This window comes from Cyrtonyx montezumae, unplaced genomic scaffold (genome assembly GCF_038088225.1).
Source record: "Cyrtonyx montezumae isolate F1298 unplaced genomic scaffold, pur_monq_1.0 scaffold_17, whole genome shotgun sequence".
Classification (NCBI taxonomy): Eukaryota; Metazoa; Chordata; class Aves; order Galliformes; family Odontophoridae; genus Cyrtonyx; species Cyrtonyx montezumae.
Window position 1 is genome coordinate 35,969,118 of NW_027071903.1, and position 17,046 is coordinate 35,986,163.

Genomic DNA, 17,046 nt, shown 5'->3' on the forward strand with positions numbered 1-17,046 from the left:
CGTGCCCAGAGCGAGCCGAGAGGGCGCGGTACCGGTACGGCCGCAGGAATGCGGGCCGGCCCCGGGCCCCCACCCTCAGAGCAAACACGGCGGGGCCCGGCGGCCCCTCGTGGTTCTGCGCCCGACGGAGGCCCCGCGCGGCGGTGGCTCCGGCCGAGATCCGCTGCCCGTAGGCATCGCCACGGGGACGGCCCGACAGCGCGGCCCCGCTTCACCCGGAGCAGCGGCGCGGGCGGCAGTCCCGTTCTCCCCGGCCAAGAAGGGGCGCGGGGCTGCGGGCGGCCGCGGCTCCGGGCTGTGCCGCCGGTGCCAACGGGACTCTCCCCGCCAGGAGAACGTGCGGCTGCGGCTCAGCCTACAGCGCTCCGAGGCCGTCGCGTCCCAGCTGCAGGCGGAGCTGGAGCGGCTGCGGGAGGACTTCTGTCGGAGGGCACAGCGACGCGGAAGGTGGCACTGGGGGGCGGGGGGCGAGCCGGGACCCCAACCCCGGGCTCCGCTCCGGCCCTGCCCCGCCCCGAGGTGCCCACGGGCGCCCGCCCGGAGACGGCCCCGCACTGCCTTTAGGTCCGGGGAGGGCTCGGCCGGGAAGCGCTGCCCGCTCCGTCGTGCCTCGAGCCGCGCGTCCCGGAGCTGTCCCAGCGCTTCCGCCACCGCGAAATGGGGGACCGCGTGGGGCGGGGAGGACGCGGGCAGCCCGCGGCACCGGCCCTGCCCTGAGGATGCTGTTTTTCCGCAGAGCGCAGCACGCGTTGCGGGAGCTGCCGGAGGAGCACCGGGCGCTCTCGAGCTACGTCAGCATGCTGCAGTACGTGGGGGTCCGAAGGGCGGAAGGCGGCGCGGGGGTCGGCCGGGATACGCTCCTCCCCCGGTGCCGACCCGGTCTTTGGCCGCCGCTCCGGGCAGATCGGCGAACGGGATCGTACGGCAGAGCAACAGCGGACTGCGTTCAGCCCCACCGCGAGGACCCGGAGCGGTGAGCACCGAGGGTGGGAGGGGGCGGCGGGGACAATGCCAGTGGGGCCATCCCCAACCTGCCCTGCAGCTCAGGGGCTGCAGCCGGGGACCCCGGAGCCTCTGGTGCCGGCAGAGCCCCCCGGGAGCCCATCAATGCTGACACCCCAGCCCCTCAGCCCCCTCACACAGCCTCCTCAAGTGCACCTGTGACAAGTGAGAAGCAAATATAGAGCTGTGGCCGCCCCTTCCTGGGCACTGTCCTGTGCACAGGTACGGGGGGATGGCTCCTTGTGCTCCACCGCGGGCGCCCGGCACAGCTCGGCCTCCGGCGTGGACACGGCCTCACACAGCAACACTGGCAGCCACAGCTTGGAGGATGCATTTTCTGCCAGCCCTGGGCAGGGCAGCCAGGTGCAGTCCCTGCCCACTGCCCCACCCGACTACACGGGCTCAGGTGCCTCACAGTGAGATCTGTCACCCTGCAGGACCCCCAGGCAGGTGAGGTAGAGGAGTGCTGCCACCCCTCACAACGCTGCTGCAAGAGGAAGCTCTCTGCCTTCACACCGGAGGTATTCAGCAACGCCCCATCCGGCACGCACAGCACGGCTGTGAGGGGAGTGGGGCCCCCCAGCACTGACAGCTAACACCTTCCTCCATCCATGCCCCAGGGGTCTGGCATGGGAGAGCAGCCCCTAGCCCCCAGCCCCATATATCGGCTGGTGCTGGCAGGGGACAGCGGCGCAGGCAAGTCCAGCTTCCTGCTGCGCCTCTGCAGGAATGAGTTCCGAGATGACATCTCCTCCACATTAGGTACCAGGGCTGGGACAGAGGGGCTGGGATGCAGGGAATGAGGCCTGATGGCTGCCCTGGGCAGGGGTGGATTTCCAGGTGAAGCAGCTGATGGTGGATGGGGAGCAAACCACGCTGCAGAGCTGGGACACTGCCGGGCAGGAGAGGTGAGCAGGGCAGCACTGACCGCTCCCCACGGTCAGGTCTCTGCTGCAGCCCTGGCCCTGCACAGCCCCCACGCTGCGGTGGTGACACCCCTGCCTCCAGGTACCAGAGCATCGCCCGCTCCTACTTCCGTAAGGCCCATGGCGTGCTGCTCCTCTACGACATCAGCTCCCACAGCAGCTTCCTCAGCGTCCGCCAGTGGATCGAGGACATCGAGGTAACAGGGGGATCCAACTGCTCCTGCAGAGCAGGGCACGAACCTCAGGGCATCCACAGGGAGGGCCCCAGGGCAGGTGGCTTTAGGGAGAACGGCAGAACCCCGAGCTGTCCTCCGCTCCTGCAGGGTGTAGGGACAGCACTGCCCCTCATGCTGGTGGGCAACAAGAGCGACCTGCGGGCCGGCCTGCCGGAGGCAGCGGGGGTCTGCACAGCCCAGGGACAGAGGTTGGCCATGGTGAGCAGCAGCTGCTGGGGGTGTCCCCCGGAGGCTGGGCCCCCCTTCACCCCGGCCCCCGACTTCAGCCCCTCTCCCTCAGGCCCACACCTGCCTGTTCTGTGAGACCAGCGCCAAGGACGGCACGAACGTGGTGGAGGCGGTGCTGCACCTCGCCCGGTGAGCGGCGCCGCGGGCGGGGGGGACCGCGCGGGCCGGGGGCGACAGGCCCGGCTGACACCGCGCATCGGCCCCGCAGAGCAGTGAAGAGGACGGCGGCCTCGGGCGGCGGCGCCCGCCTGGATCTCAGCATCCCTCCCCCGCGGGCCGCGGGCTGCTGCAGGGCCTGATGCGGGAGGAGCTCCGCGGCCATCGCCCTCCGCGTCACCCCCTCCCCCCGCCGCGATCCCAGGCCCTCACTACAGCCGCTTCCACCGCATCCGCAGCGCTCCGCCGCCTTCATTCCTCGGGCGGCGCTCCCTGGATGCTCTCACGGAGCGGAGCCGGTCCCAGCAGCCGCTCCGCGTCTCCCCTCCCACCCCCCCCGCCGGGCACACGAGGAGGCCGCGCCTGCAAGGCTCCACGAGCTACTTTAATGGGAGAGGGGCGCGGGGCGCTGCCGGAGGGCCCGGCGGGGCGGTCGGGCCCCGGGGCCGTGGTACCGAAGGGCAGTCGTCCCCGCCCGCGGCGCCGCGTTGGCCCGGCCCGGCCCGGCGCTACTTGGCGCCCTCCTTCTTCTCGTCCGCCTTCTTTTGCTTCTGCTGCATGATCTCCGAGTCCCTGCGGAGAGCGCGGCGGAGCTCACACCGGGAGCCGGGGACGGCCGGGCGGTGCCGGCGGGCACTCACCTCTGCTTGCGGGCGGCGGCCGAGAGCCCGTCGTCGCGCCGCTTGCCCTTGCCCGAGTCGCTCTGCTTCTTCAGGTTCTTCTGCCGCGCCAGTTCGCGCTGGTTCCCGCCTGCACGGAGCGGCCCTCAGCCCGGCCCCGGCCGCCAGGCCCAGGCCCCGCTCCCGCCCGCACCCAGACCCCGACCCCGACCCCGGAGCGGAGGGCGCGGAGCCCCCCCCCGGCTCCACCCCATCCCCCACCCCGCCCCCGGCGGCCGCAGCGCCGCTCCCGGGCCCGGCCGCACTCACGGGTCATGGTGCCGCTCCCTCCCGCCCTCCGCTCCGCCGCCACGTCCCGCACTGCCCCCCCATCGCCCCGCCCCCGCAGCGCCCTTTAAGGTTGCGCCGCAGCCAATCGCGGAGCCGCGCCCGCCCACCGCCGCCCTCCCATTGGCGCACGGCGTCGGCCCGGCCCCGCCTGATTGGCCGCGGGCTACGGCCGCCGTTCCGCCGGCGGGGGCGATAATGCCGGAAGCTGAGGCGCAGGCGCAAGGAGCGGCGGGGCCGCGCCCGTGGGCGGGGCCTGATGAGGCAACGCCCCCTCAGCGCGCGCCGGGGCGGGGCCGTGCGGGGCGGGGCGGTTCTCCGCTTCGGAGCGGGGCTCCTCGGGCGGGGCCGCTCCCTCCCTGCGGGCAGAGCGGCCGTGAGCGCGGGGCGGAGCCGCGCGGGGCGGGGCGGGCTCGGCCCCACACGCACCCGGAGCTCTGCGGCGGACGCGGACGGTCGCGGGATTCCTCAGCAGCGCGGGCGCGGCGCTTGGCCAGGCGGGCGAGTTCCGCGTGCACGGGCTGCGGGAGAACCGCGGGGCTGCAGCGGAGCGGAGCGGAGGGAGCGCTTCCTCGGCCCCGCCCCGCTCCGCCGCGCACCTTGCTGGCCGGGTCCAGCTCCAGCGCCCGCCGCAACACTCGCGCCGCCTCCTCGTCGTGGCCCTGCTCCGCCAGCAGCTGCGGGGGACACGGGAACGGAGCGCGCTGCGGCGGGAAGCGGCGGGGAGGGGGACGGACGGGGGACGCACCTGACCCCGGCGCAGCAGCGCGGTGCCGTTGTTCGGGCTGAGCCGCAGCGCCGCCTCCACGGCCGCCAGAGCCTCCGCCCCGCGCTGCAGCCGCCGCGCCGCCGCCGCGCAGTTGTTGAGGCACTTGACGCGCTGCTCCCGCAGCTCTTCCTCCTCGTCCTCCTCGTCCTCCTCGTGCGGCCCGGACGGGGTCTCGGGATGGCGGTCGGCGCCCGCCCCGTCCCGTCGCTCCTCACCCGCTCCTTCGAGGGCGCGCAGTGCCAGGCGGTACGAGAGCAGCGCCGCCGCGAAGTCGCCCCGCGCGAAGTGGACGTTTCCGCGCTCCCGTTTCTGCGCTCCCAGGCGGAGGCGGGCGGCGGGCGGCAGCCGCTGCGGGTCGGGGCCGTCGCGCACCTCCAGCAGCGTCACCTCGAAGACCAGCGGCGCCTCGGGGGGAACGTCGGGCTCCCTGCGGGACCGCCACCTGCCGTCCCCGCGGCCCCGTCCCGCTGCCCTCCCCCGCCCCCCCTCCCTCCTTCCGGCCCTACCTGCCCGCGCGGCCGTAACCGTAGGGGGAAGCGGCGAGGAAGAAGCAGACCTCCCCGGCCCGCATGGTGGGGACGCCGAGCTCCAGCGCCTGCGGGCGTGGAGCAGAGGCTGTGCTCCCCGGGCTCTCCGCGCCCCGCGCCCCGCGCCCTCCGCTGCCGACCTGCACGGCGTCGCCCTGGCCCGGCACGAAACTGAGCCGCGGGTCCCGCTCCACCAGGCCGCCGTCCTCCAGGGCGCCCAGCACTTTCACCGACACCTCCTGGCCCGGCTGCGGCGCGCCCCCCTGCCCGTCCCTCACCACGCGCTTCCGTAGCAGCCGGTCCTCTACGGGCAGCGGCCCGTGAGAGCCGCCCCGGCCGCGCCGCAGCCCCACACCCGCACCCCTCGCCCGGCGCTCACCCGTCACCTCGCTCCATCCCTCGGCGGCGAAGAGCGGCGCGAAGCCGTCGGGACCCAGCGCCCCGAGCGCGTCCAGGCGCCGGTAGAAGAGCTGCTCCTCGTCGCGGCCCGACGGCACCGTGATGGTGGTGTGCGGCATGCGGAACCGGACCCGCCTGCCCCGGCCCGGGCCCCGCAGCCGCTCGCCGGCTCCCGCCTCCCTCTCCGGGGAGCCCCCGGCCGAGGTTCCTTGCATGCCCGCCCGTCGCCCCGCTCCCCGCCCGTCGCTGCGAGCCGACCCTGGGCCGGGTGGGCCCGCGCTCCCCGTGTCTCGACGACGGCCGCCCGCAGCCCCCAGCGCGCTCTGGCCCCGCCGAGCCGCGACTGCCCGGGGCCACCGCCGAGCGCATCCCGCCGCGCCGTTATCTAAAGCCGCGAAGCCGCTAAGGGGATTAGCGGTGACGGCAGCGCGTCGCGAACCGCCGGCAAAAATAGCCGCCTCGGGCCGAGCTCCGCCGCGGGAGTCCCGCCTGGACCGGGCAGGTACCGCCTCGGCTCCACCCGCAACAGTCCCGCACTCGGGACCATCCGGGACGGCTCCGGTACCGGGGCTGGCTCAGCTCCGTGCATATGCGGCTCTCGGAGGCGCCAGCGCGGGCCGGGCCGGGCCGGGCAGCGGTGGGAGCATCGCGCGGCATTTACCGCAGCCGCGACGTCTGCAGAGGGCAGCGCAGCCCGCGATCGCCTTCCAGGGCAGCCACGGGGTGAGTGCGGCCGGCGGCACCGGACCGGGGGGGCTCGAGGGTTCCGGGTCATCCGGGGCAGAGACGCTCAGGGCGTCGGGAGGGGGTAACGCAGGGGCTGGGGGGGGGGAAGGGAGTGGTCGTTCCTTGTGCCTCGGGCCGGTGGTGCGCGGCACAGCTCCCACCCCCCGCAGGAGGGAGCGGCTCCGTGAGCCGCGGCCGTGACCGGTGGCTGACACCGTCAGCCCAGCCGGACTCCTCCGTGGCTCTTACCTTTCTCCTCTGAGGTGGGCAGCTTCGAGCACATGCGGTCTCCGGTGAGCCCCTACTGCTGAGGGCCACTGGCCACAGCCCCCCGGCCCTCCAGTAGCCCAGCAGCAGTGCGGAAAGCCAGCACTGGCCACTCCTGCTACTCCCGAGTTCGAAAAAAAGGCAGATAGCTGATCTTACCAGCTGTTAACAGGCCCTGAAGACTGTGAAGGAAAGGACTCAGTAGGAAGGTGCTACTTACACTAAGCACAACAGCCTGGTGTTGTGCTTAGTGAGTCTCCACAGGACAGGGACACTCAGGTTTTAGGGGGTCTCAGTTTATTGTTTCACTTCTCCAAATGTACAAAAAAAAATTAGAAAATAACCCTACCCCCCACCCCCTCCCAAACCACAAAACAAACCAGGCTGGGGAGCCCCACAACAGTGCAGCTTAGAGGGGGCAGGAAATGAAACAGAACTACACACAGCAGCTGGAGCCCCTCAGCCCTCGTAGTCACTGGCCCTCTACCATCCAGAACTGGCCCCAGTCTGCCCAGTGCTTCCCCAATTCACACAGAGCCCATCCTGACACGATGGTGAGCAGGTACTTTACAAATCCTCCTTCGCCTTCTTCTTGGATTTCTTGGCTTTATCTTCCTCCTGCAGCACAGGAGTGTTGGTTGCCTCCCGCTTCAAGTAGCTGACGAAGTCGCTCACTTCTCTGCCACCCTGCAGAACACACAAGACAGTAAGGCACAGCCTGTTTTCCTGTGGATCTCCCCTTTGCCAGGGGAGTGCCAGGCAGGAGACCGAACTGCAAGCAGAGCTCTCCTGTGGGGTTGCAGCACACACAGAACATCCCCAGCAGGCACCACCGTGTGTGTCCCCCCCAGGCAGAGCACCAGGCTCCACGATATTTGCACACCTGGATTCTACTCCATCACTTCACAAAGTCCCAGGAGTTGCACAACACTCACCTCATACTTCTTTGGACTCTGCTTCTTGCCAGCTGGAGCAAAATAGATGGTGGGGAAGCTGGGGAAAGAGAACAGATGTCTGAGCTCTGGCTGTACTGCTTTATTCAGGCTCTGTCCTTCCAGGCCGTCACTGAGAGGACTTGCATGCTTGCTCTGGTTTAACACGGCAACAGCTTAACCAACTCTTAAACCAGTGTATGTGGCATCCAGAAGCCTTTCCACACACAGCTGGCTGAGCACAACTACAGTCAGGTTTGCTAGCTTTCAGAGAAGCAATTCCAGTGTTATTTTTTGCACTGCCAAGACCAGAATCACAGCAAATTCAAGAAAGAGGAAAGGGTTCAGTGAGACAAGCTTTCAGGTATGCTCAGGACACCAGATGAGCACAACAGATGTAATCTGTTTTCCCTCTTGAACATCTAACAAATGTATGCCAACTGTCCCTGTCCCTACCTCATTCCCCCCAGGAGCTTATTTCAGGTCTTCTGTAGAGGTTGCTGGTCAGACAGAAGCCTGAACTTGTGTCCACTGACACAGTGGTCTAACAGAAGTAGCACCTACCCTCTGACTTCATATGGAGAAGGCACATCATTGGCTGTAGCATCCATTTTGGCAATGACAATATTGGGGTCTTTACTGAGCTGTTGAAAGAACACATTAAAAAAACAATCCATAGCAGTTTAACACCAGAACTAAACTATCAACACTTCAGGTAGTATGTCAGAAGACAGCATGCACTGTATACAAAAAGGTGAATAAATTTATTCTAAGCATTTTCTTCTACTTCAGTAGGGGCACAGGGCACAAAGTCCCTCTTCATTCACTACACATCTCCCAAAGGTACCTCTGAACTCATCTGGTATAACTTCTGGGGAACGCTGACCCCAGAGGGACTGCCTCAAATCTTTTAGAAAGCAAACTGAGGATAAGTAGTGTTCACGTAGGAAGGGTACCTGACAGCTGGTCAGATCTGGAAAGACATATTTACACCACCACTGAAAACATAACCTGATGGAAGGATAACAGTGTCAAGCGTAGTCTTTATGAGACAAAGCCAGAGGGAAAACACTCAAAAAGGAACTTTTCCACCCAAGGACAGTCACTGAGTAAGGGAATATTGAAATGCTGCAGCAAAACCAGTGTAGTTGCTGCCACGCTCCAGATTCCACTAAAGCATCTCACATTCACCAGAGAAGCTGTACACTGAAGTCCTCAGGAAGGCACAGTTACACCGTTACTATAAAGGCTGGACAGACAGAATATGCAGGACTGTTTAGTGCTGCAAATCTGTCGTTTACACTTGCAGCAGAGACTCAGACCTACCTTCTCTCCCAGCTCTTTGTATTTGGGCTCCAGATTCTTGCAATGGCCACACCAGGGTGCGTAAAACTCTATCAGGACATCTTTGTCTTCTGCATTAACAATTTCATCAAAGTTCTCAGCAACCACCACCTGAAAAGAGTTTCATCATACAACGTTAGGATTTTTAAGTCAGTGAGGCTGTACCACAACACACTATGCCCTGCAAAGCCTGGCCTCTCAGTGCAGTCAGATTCAGTGCTGCTTGCTACATGGATGCGAAATGACCAAACACAGCTCTTCACTAAGCAGTGACAGCGTGAAACAAGCAGGCAAAAGCCTGTGGTAAGATACTGGCACCATCTGCAAGTGAGCTTTGGACACTGTAACACTGCAGGAGGAAGGCAGAATCGCTTATTTTTTTAATCCCAGCAAGCTCCAGGCTAAAGAATGAGTTTAGCTGGATTTGCTGAGCTCTTCCCACCCACACATAAATAAGCAGCACATTTCACTCCTTTAGAAGACCCCCCCATCTGAAAGTCAAGCCAAGGGAATATTTCCCTTCAGGGCAGATTCAAGCAGGAGGAATTAAACCATTACCCTAAGCGGATGAGATGGACACATAAGACTTTAGGAACTGAGCAGCTGTGATCAGCTTCAAAGCCATTCCATGTGGGAGGCACAAGTCAAGGTAGCAGGCCTTTGCAGAATCCTTGCAAATCTCAATGATCTTGCACTTGTAGAGAGCATCAGAAGTGTGCTCATTCAGGAGCTACTATGCTGAGAGAAAAGTACGGAACCAAAACTGCAAGCTGAGTTTCTTTGGCTCAGAACTGCAACGTAAAAGGCAGTGAATTCCTTTTCTATGTAACACAGCACAGGCTTTCCAAGGTGCCACAACAGTACACCTGCAGCAAGGGATGCTGGCATATGACTGAAAGCTGCTGCTGAAGTGCTTCTCATCTGCTAGCAGGAGCTTCTGCTACCCCTGACGCCACACTCACCTTCACAGGGCCTTCATTGTTTTCAGGGACAGGCTCTGATTTCAGGTACTTTTTCAAGTTGCCATCGAAGTAATCCTGCAAGAATCTCTCCAGAGCCTTTCCATCACGGCTGAAAGCAAAGTGACATTTTACAGCACCATGACATAAACAGGATGAGAGAGGAAAACTTTCAAGGCTGATTTAACCTCCTTCCGCCCACACAACAGATGCCACCTGCATCTGTGACAGCACCAGTCTGAGGCCAGCTTCAAGAGCCCAGAACGAGCAGAGACCATCAGAGTTCTGGCAGGAGCCTGGCAGCACATCCCATTCTGTATCTTAGGCCTTCAGATCACCCTTAAAATGCTTCTTCTCTAAAGGAATGTACAGCTATTCCCACCCATGCCTTTTGCTGAATCTTAACTCCTCAGCAGACATTACACAAAGTTACAGAATTAAATTGAAGATTTTTAAAGACAGAAGCACTCTAGAGGGCAAGAAAGCACATCGGACAACTAAGAATCCTCCTGAGCCAGCAGTCATTTCCTCCAGCAGGAAGATCCAGCTTTCCTATTTCCTCCAAGCTACCCAACAGTGATCTGGTCACAGACTCCCAGACCCAAGCCTGTCAAGCAGGAGGCAACACTGCTAACACTCCAAAACTTACGAGAATTCTTCCTGCATGACATATTTATCTCCTTTAGCTGTTCTGATGGCAACAACAGGAGCCTCCCCCACGCTGTTGTCTAGACCGAACTCTGACAGCTCATGGCCAAAGGTTTTCCGGCTAGCAACAGCGAAGGACAGCTTGTGACCAGCATCCAAGAACTTCTTCGCAATCATCATAACTCTGAAGAAAAAAAAAAGACAGAAGCAGAAAAAGCATGATTCCTTGGAACATTATCTTACACATGAAACACCTTTCAAGTTGAGGGACAAAGAATTCAAAGGTGTGCCGTGAAGTGATGCATTCCACATAGGCAAATCCTGTAGAAACAGTGTTAAGAAACAGAGTAAGCTTGATTATTCTGAATACACCTGAGCAAATGTCAGGTGTACTTTTGTTTTTTTAACCTATCAGCTTGATCACCGAGGAATACCACGTAACCTTTCCAAGGACATTTCAGTTTAAAAATCTAAAGGACTAGAAATCCAAAAGCAAGTAAGTAGGGTTTCAAACAAACGCCTCAGATTCTACAGGCAGCAGCCAGCACCATACTCCTGGTTAGAAACCCAGATTATTCTGTGGGAGAATAATTCCCAAATGAATATAAGAAACTCTGCTGCACTACAGACCACCACCAGTGCAGGGATCAGGAGAAGCAGATGAACACCACCCAGCCACTACGTACCGGTTGCGCCAGTAGTTGGAGCCCTTTGCGTTCTTCTCATAGTCCACATCATAGTATGCCACCAACAAGTCCTTCCCTTGGATCAAGTCTTTGTTGTCCTCAGTCATATGCGGACAGATGCCAAAGCTATCATCAACACCAACAGAGGTTAGCAGTTTTGACTCCACTATCAAAATTCCATCACCTCCCAGGAATGGTCACAATACAGCACATTCTTGATTCCCACTCAAGAATGCTTAATGTCAGCAATCAGTAAGATGCAGTTAGAAATATTCTGCCCATTCACATAACGTTATTCCAAGTCAAATCTCCATCTCTAGACACTATTTCGATTAACTATATATGTATTTTTTTAAACAGAAGTGTAGTTGCTTGGACATTGAGAACGGAGGTCAACAACCACACCAGTATTTACAGAAGGAAGGGAGATAGCTCAAAGGAAATGGTGTATGTAAGTCAGCCCTTTCAGATACTAAGCAGAAGTGGCAGCCATACTTCGTAGAGAAAATGAGTTCTGAGAGGACTGAACCCAATTTGGGATAGATTCTAGTCTATCATGTTGTTCGGCAAGGAATCACTCACATGTTCTCCTGGATAAATTTCTTGATCTTTGCACTGGTGATTTTGTCCTCAGTGTACTTGACAGTACTTTCCTCAAACTTGTTTGTTAGCCGTGAAGGTCGGAACAGGACTACACCCCTGAGAGGGAACAGACAGCACAGATTAGTTCAAAGCATTCTGAGGCTTTCAAGGGGCAGCAGCTCAAGGAGACAAGAATTCAGCCTCTAGAGACTACCCTCATCCAACATCCATACACACAGTAAAACTGACTAGTTTCTTGGTAGCACTACTGCACCAGATCTACCTGCCAGGCTGTTTCTCATTATCCAGACAGGCCAGGGCCTCCAACAATGAGAAACTAGTAAGAACAGCAATGGCAGCCAAAACACCTGTCGAGATACCACTGACAGCTGAGACAGCAACAATACCTTACCAACACGCTCCAAAGGTTATCAACTGGAATGATTGTGTTCCAGTTACCTTAACAAAAAATCTTTGTATTTAAGAACTTACTCTCCATCTTCCTCATACTTCTGCACCAATTGCTCCTCACTGGTGTGTGCAAAACGGTAGTTATCTCTTAAGTTGTTGGCAGCTTTCATGAATTCAGAATAAGCATCGCCAGATGCATCTCTGAAGAAGCCTGCAGTAGAAAGACAGATGGTGACCTCAAACCAACTCAGCAGCAGTTCCAGAGCAGTTCATCATTGGTCTTCAGTGAGCTGAAAGCGGTCTTCTGAATCAAGTTCCTCAATGCACATCCAAGACCTTGGATTTTGACAGTTTCTCCCATTTTTAGTGGAACCCTTACATATTCCTTCCCTTCAACAGCAGGAGTTACTCAGGAGTTAGTCAGCAACAGCCAATGGCACATAATAAAAATAAGTTTAGAATACTGATCAATATTAATTCCATTTCTATGATCTGATCTGCACAAAGGAAAGCTGCTATTACCACTTGTAAACCATGAGCAGATCATATAAGGATGACAAATACCATCCTAGCAGGATTTCTAAAAATCCAAAGCTACCTCATCAGCCAGCCAAAAGAGCAACAAGCTTAAAAAAAAGACACTACAGTGTCAGGAGTTCAGAAAGACTGCCAAAGAATCAAAGGGAAAAAAAAGTTGGAATGAATCCCCAGAGGTCACCAAGTCCAATCTCCTCAAAGCAGAACCAGCTTCAAAGTCAGGTCATGTTGCTCAGAACTTTTTCCAAACAAGTTTTGAAAGATCTCCAAGATTAAAAGTTTTGAAACATCTGATTGCTTGCTTCTGTTTTTTCATTCCCACCATGAAAGACTTTTTTGCTCATATCCATCTGGAATTCCCTTCCTACAGTTTAGGATACTGTTGCAACAGATCTTCCAGAGTCAAATGTACATTCATTTAAATTGTGCACTGATTCTACTCACCCACTACAGAAGCATCTTTATCACCAATGAATTTCTCAAAATCAGCCACAGAACTGAGAGCCACTGAAGCAGGTCCTGCCTGTTTCTTGAGATGACTGACAATTCCATCTTAAAAAAGAAAAAGTGAAATGACTGAGGGGAACAATACAAAGCTCTGTAAGATACTTTTCAAGTTCCCTAAAACAAAAGCCGTTTCTGCACAATTCTTCTACCAGGTCCCAAACCAAGAGGCCCAAAGGTGACACGATAAACATGGCATGGACTGAAAGTTTGTCATCACCACCTTTTCTTCACCTTCATCACACTGAAAACTAATCTTAGAAACACACAGCTTTTCAGAGCACTGCCCTGGTAAAAATATTCTTTCAGAGCCCTCATAGCAAGAGCTGCACACGTATTACTGATGTGTTACAGAACACTGTACCATGAATATGATTCACTGAATGAAAAACTGATCAAGAAACAGAACACCTTCTCACACCTGCAAAAGGATCTCAGAGATTACTTGTAATAGTAAGTTAACTGTACAAGGACTCCCTGTCAAGCATGTGCCATGTATCACCCATTGTGGATACTATGCTTTAAACATAATTTGGAAAGCTTCAACTATAAGGGAGAGGTTTAAGTAACAGCAAGCATCCAGTGCTTTCACAGAAACAGCTCTGGGAAGGGCAAGGTGTGCATGAGTGGAATTCTTTGTAGCTCTCAATTCATTTCACATTCCTGAAACAAATTCTATTCTCTGTGGGCCTGCCTTCTAGCACTATTTCAGCAAGCAAGACGCAGATGCAGACAAGCCCTCACCTGCTGTCCTGGGCCCATCATAGGTTCCTGATTCTTCTCCATCTCGAAAAATCTTCAAGGTGGGATATCCACTGACTCCATACTTATTACAGGTGTTTGAATTTGCTGTACAGTCAACCTAAGAGAAAAGAAATATTGCTACTCAGTGATCTAGCAACCTGCCTACCCAAGCAAAACCAGCTCTGCTACTGCACATACATAAATTGGAAGACCGAAGGCCTTGAATACCCCCACATCCTTTTAAGAAGGGCTGGACTCCTTCCACATAAAACATAAAGACCTGAGAAACATCCGTAAGACCCAAGGTCATGAGATCAGAAGCCAGGCCCAACATGAAACCAGGAGGCCTGTGGGTGACGTGGTACACAGACCACAGCTGACTGACAGAGGATGTAACAGGTGTAGCAGCACAGCTGCAATAAGAGGCACATAGAAGATTTGAAGAAACATAATGGAAACAAAGCAGTTGTAACTTTGAGATGCCTTCCCCATAAAAATACTAGAAAGGCTAAATCCTTGATGAGGTTTATCAGAAATCGATCATTCTAAGCACCTTATCAACGCTGAAGGTTTCTGTAACAGCTGAAGCAAACAGATGTCTGCAGGAATCCAGGCAGACTTCCCATAAAGAAAGCAGCGAAGTCTTATTTAACAAAACCATGCAAGCTTTCTGGTGGAAAAGGTGGTTCTTGAACAAAGCACCTCACTGTGTAAGACCAGGGACAATATCACAACTACCATGGGCAGTAATCCTTGGACTGAGACTACACAGCTCCTGGGCGGCTCCCCTGTCCGAGTGAGCCCTCTCCCATACAGCAGCACACGCCCATCTCACGGCCTCAGGCCAACTGCAGACTACAGCCCTCAACCCCAGACCGCTCCCGGGTGTCTGAGTCTCCAAGAAGCGGTCCGTCACAGCGCAGAGCCACGGGCAGGCCGCGTGCCCGCGCCAGCGGAAGCCGCATTAGCACAGCGGCTCTCCCCACGCGCTGCTCTCAGCAGCCGCCGGGCCTCGCGCCCCGGGCAGAGCCGCAGCCGCCCCTCACCTTCACGAGCGGTACGATCCCCTTCAGTCTGGTGGCGGCCGCCTCGTACTCCGGCGCCAGCCGCTTGCAGTGCCCGCACCTGGGAGGAGGAGAGGAAGGAGGGGCGTCAGGTCCTCCAGAAGGCCCCGCCCCCACCGTCGCCCCCACCCCAGCTCCGCGCTCGCCCCCGCGGGGCCCGGCTCTGCCCCGCCGCCCCTCACCAGGGCGCGAAGAATTCCACGAGCACCAGTCCCGGGCGCTCGGCCAGGCCGCTCTCGAAATCGGCGTCACTGAGCTCCACTACGTCGGAGGCGCCGGCGGAGAGGGCGAGGAACGGGAGGAAGAGGAGGAGAAGGAGCAGCGCGGCGGGCGGCGGCCGAGGCACGGACATGGCGGGCGGCCGTGCGGAGCGGCGCTCCCTCCTCGGCAGCGGCGGCGGCTGAACAGGCGCCGGGGGCCGCAGGCCGGAAGTCCCGCCTCCGCAGCCGGATCTGCCGTGTGGCAGCTCACAATTGGGCTCCGCGCCGCGCGTCACGAGAGCCGCGGCCAATGGGCGGCCGAGGAGCTGCAGCGGCCGCCCCGCCCCCGCGGGCCGCCACGGGGCGGTGTGGGGGCGCCCCCTCCCTCCCCCCCGGGGGGGCAGTGCCGTCCGCCCGCGCTGCCGCAGCGGAGCGGTTCAGCGGTGGATGCTGCGCGCAGGGCACGTGAATGTGGGCGCTGGGCCGGAGCACCTCGGCTGCAGGCTTCAGTTCACACGGGGCCCTTCCCCAGCACCGCCGTGTGAGCGCAGCCCGGCCTGAGCCCCGCTCTGCGCTGTCCCTTCTGCTGCCTCGGCGTCGATACCTCGGTAAGAGGTTTTAGGGACAGCCTAGCAAACCGGCTTTCTCTTGCCCCGTGCGCTTCTCAGGCGCTGCTGCGTGGCCAGGAGCTCGTGCAGTCCTTCATCTCCACGCGGACCGCAGGGTACAGAGCAGGTGGATGCGCAGGGATCGCCACCAGTTCTGCTTTGCTGCCCGCCTCACCAAGAAGACCTCCGTCTCCCCATTCAAACGCCTGTACGGCCGCATTGAGGTCCGTGGGAGCCACTTTCCTCCCCATCCCGCGGATAAGCCGGTTCCTGCTCAGTGTCCCCCCCAGCTGCCTCGGGGTGGGCGCAGCATCGCTTGCTCTGCAGCGCAGGGTGCAGTGGGTTGTGCTGCCAGCATAGACACGCAGTGCAGAAGCAGTGTTTGGGGGTGGGTGAACGAGGACTGCACTCCAGCCCCCCGGCACTTCTTTCTCAATGGGCAGCCGCAGCCCAACAGCTTTTGCTGGGGACGCTTTGCAGCTTTTCCATTGCTTTGACTGTCACTTTTCAAAAGCAGAGCTCTGTTGGAGGTGTACTGAAGTAAAGTCTGAGCTTGTCCTGAAACCTGAGCTCCATGGAGCCGTATGGTCACAGTGTCTGGTGTTCCTCTGAGTCTCATCCGTGGGCATCTGACCGTGGACTCTGACAGTCAGCATCCTGTGTTTGTTTCTCAATTACAAATCTCAGGCTTTAAGTACAGAGCAGCCATGTTCTTACCCTTACTTCGCCCCTTCCCACACTGCTGCTGCTCTGTGCTGCGCTCTCCCTGTGCAGAGGCCTCACTGCTCGTGGCACAGCACGGTGGCAGGTCTGGGATTCTGCCCTCTGCACAGTGGCTTTGCAGAACGTTCCCCATGAGCGCCAGCACGGGTGAAATTCTTGTCTGCAGCCGCCTTCCCTGGCTACACCCAGCATGGAGTGACAGCCCTTCTTCCTGACGTGTCCCATCCCATCCTCTCTAGGACCTAGTGCCTGAACCTGAGCCTTTGCCCCCAGGTCTCGGCCCCCGCTCCCTGCTTTCTGCCCCAACCATCCCGGCTGCGCCGCGTCCGGGAGCGGCTGCAGCACAACAACGCACAGCGCGTTCGGTGAGCGCGGAGAAACCGCCCCGGGGCGGCCCGAGGCTCTGCTGCGGCTCCGGGACCGCCTCGGGACCGCCCCTCCGTGCCGGGAGGAACGGGACGAGCCGCCTTCCGCCCGCCCATCGCCTTCGGATGGACGCGGAGCTGCCGCGCCGTGGCTCCGCCCGTCGTCACCCCGGGGCCGGGAGAGGGCGCTGCGGGGCTCCCCGGTACCGGGGGGTGGGGGCGGGGCACACCGTCCCCGCCGGCAGCGGCACACGGGAGGGCTGACGCCTGGCCCCGCTGCACGGGTCGTGCTGCTCCTCACGCTCCCTTCTGCTGCCTGCTGCTCAAACCCGAGCCTTTAAGAGCTGCTCTGAGCAGAGCTGTGCGTGCATGTATGCGCTTGTGTGTGTGTGCACGCGTGAGCGTGTAAGCGCTGTGAGAGGCTCCCAGCAGTGCTGGGGTCATGAGCCCTTTCCACGGAGCACCAGGCTGCTGTGCAGCAATGCCAGGAACACTTTTCCCAGCCCCACCTGTCCCAGCAGCTCTGGGCACCCTGCCACTGGCTGCGCCCAGGCTT

General features: G+C 59.4%; 3 protein-coding genes across 3 annotated transcripts; all 3 read right to left on the bottom strand.

Annotated features, from left to right (window-relative positions):
- Window positions 1–2,912: 2,912 nt before the first annotated feature.
- On the bottom strand, window positions 2,913–3,556 carry SERF2 (small EDRK-rich factor 2). Its single transcript, XM_065734347.1, has 3 exons — window positions 3,478–3,556; window positions 3,190–3,298; window positions 2,913–3,121 (listed from the first exon to the last, which is right to left on the bottom strand). Exons 1-3 carry the CDS (start codon window positions 3,482–3,484, stop codon window positions 3,058–3,060), a joined length of 180 nt encoding a protein of 59 aa, XP_065590419.1. The 5' UTR covers window positions 3,485–3,556; the 3' UTR covers window positions 2,913–3,057.
- Window positions 3,557–3,770: 214 nt separating this feature from the next.
- LOC136047304 (peptidyl-prolyl cis-trans isomerase FKBP8-like) lies at window positions 3,771–5,444 on the bottom strand. Its single transcript, XM_065734363.1, has 5 exons — window positions 4,932–5,444; window positions 4,771–4,859; window positions 4,244–4,691; window positions 4,095–4,172; window positions 3,771–4,016 (listed from the first exon to the last, which is right to left on the bottom strand). Exons 1-5 carry the CDS (start codon window positions 5,403–5,405, stop codon window positions 3,771–3,773), a joined length of 1,335 nt encoding a protein of 444 aa, XP_065590435.1. The 5' UTR covers window positions 5,406–5,444.
- A 1,014-nt stretch (window positions 5,445–6,458) lies between these two features.
- Window positions 6,459–14,961, bottom strand: PDIA3 (protein disulfide isomerase family A member 3). Its single transcript, XM_065734168.1, has 13 exons — window positions 14,777–14,961; window positions 14,577–14,655; window positions 13,531–13,648; window positions 12,727–12,834; window positions 11,827–11,956; window positions 11,335–11,451; window positions 10,753–10,878; window positions 10,068–10,250; window positions 9,422–9,530; window positions 8,442–8,570; window positions 7,680–7,759; window positions 7,119–7,176; window positions 6,459–6,870 (listed from the first exon to the last, which is right to left on the bottom strand). The coding sequence occupies exons 1-13, from the start codon at window positions 14,944–14,946 to the stop codon at window positions 6,751–6,753; spliced, it is 1,527 nt and encodes a 508-aa protein (XP_065590240.1). The 5' UTR covers window positions 14,947–14,961; the 3' UTR covers window positions 6,459–6,750.
- Window positions 14,962–17,046: the final 2,085 nt, after the last annotated feature.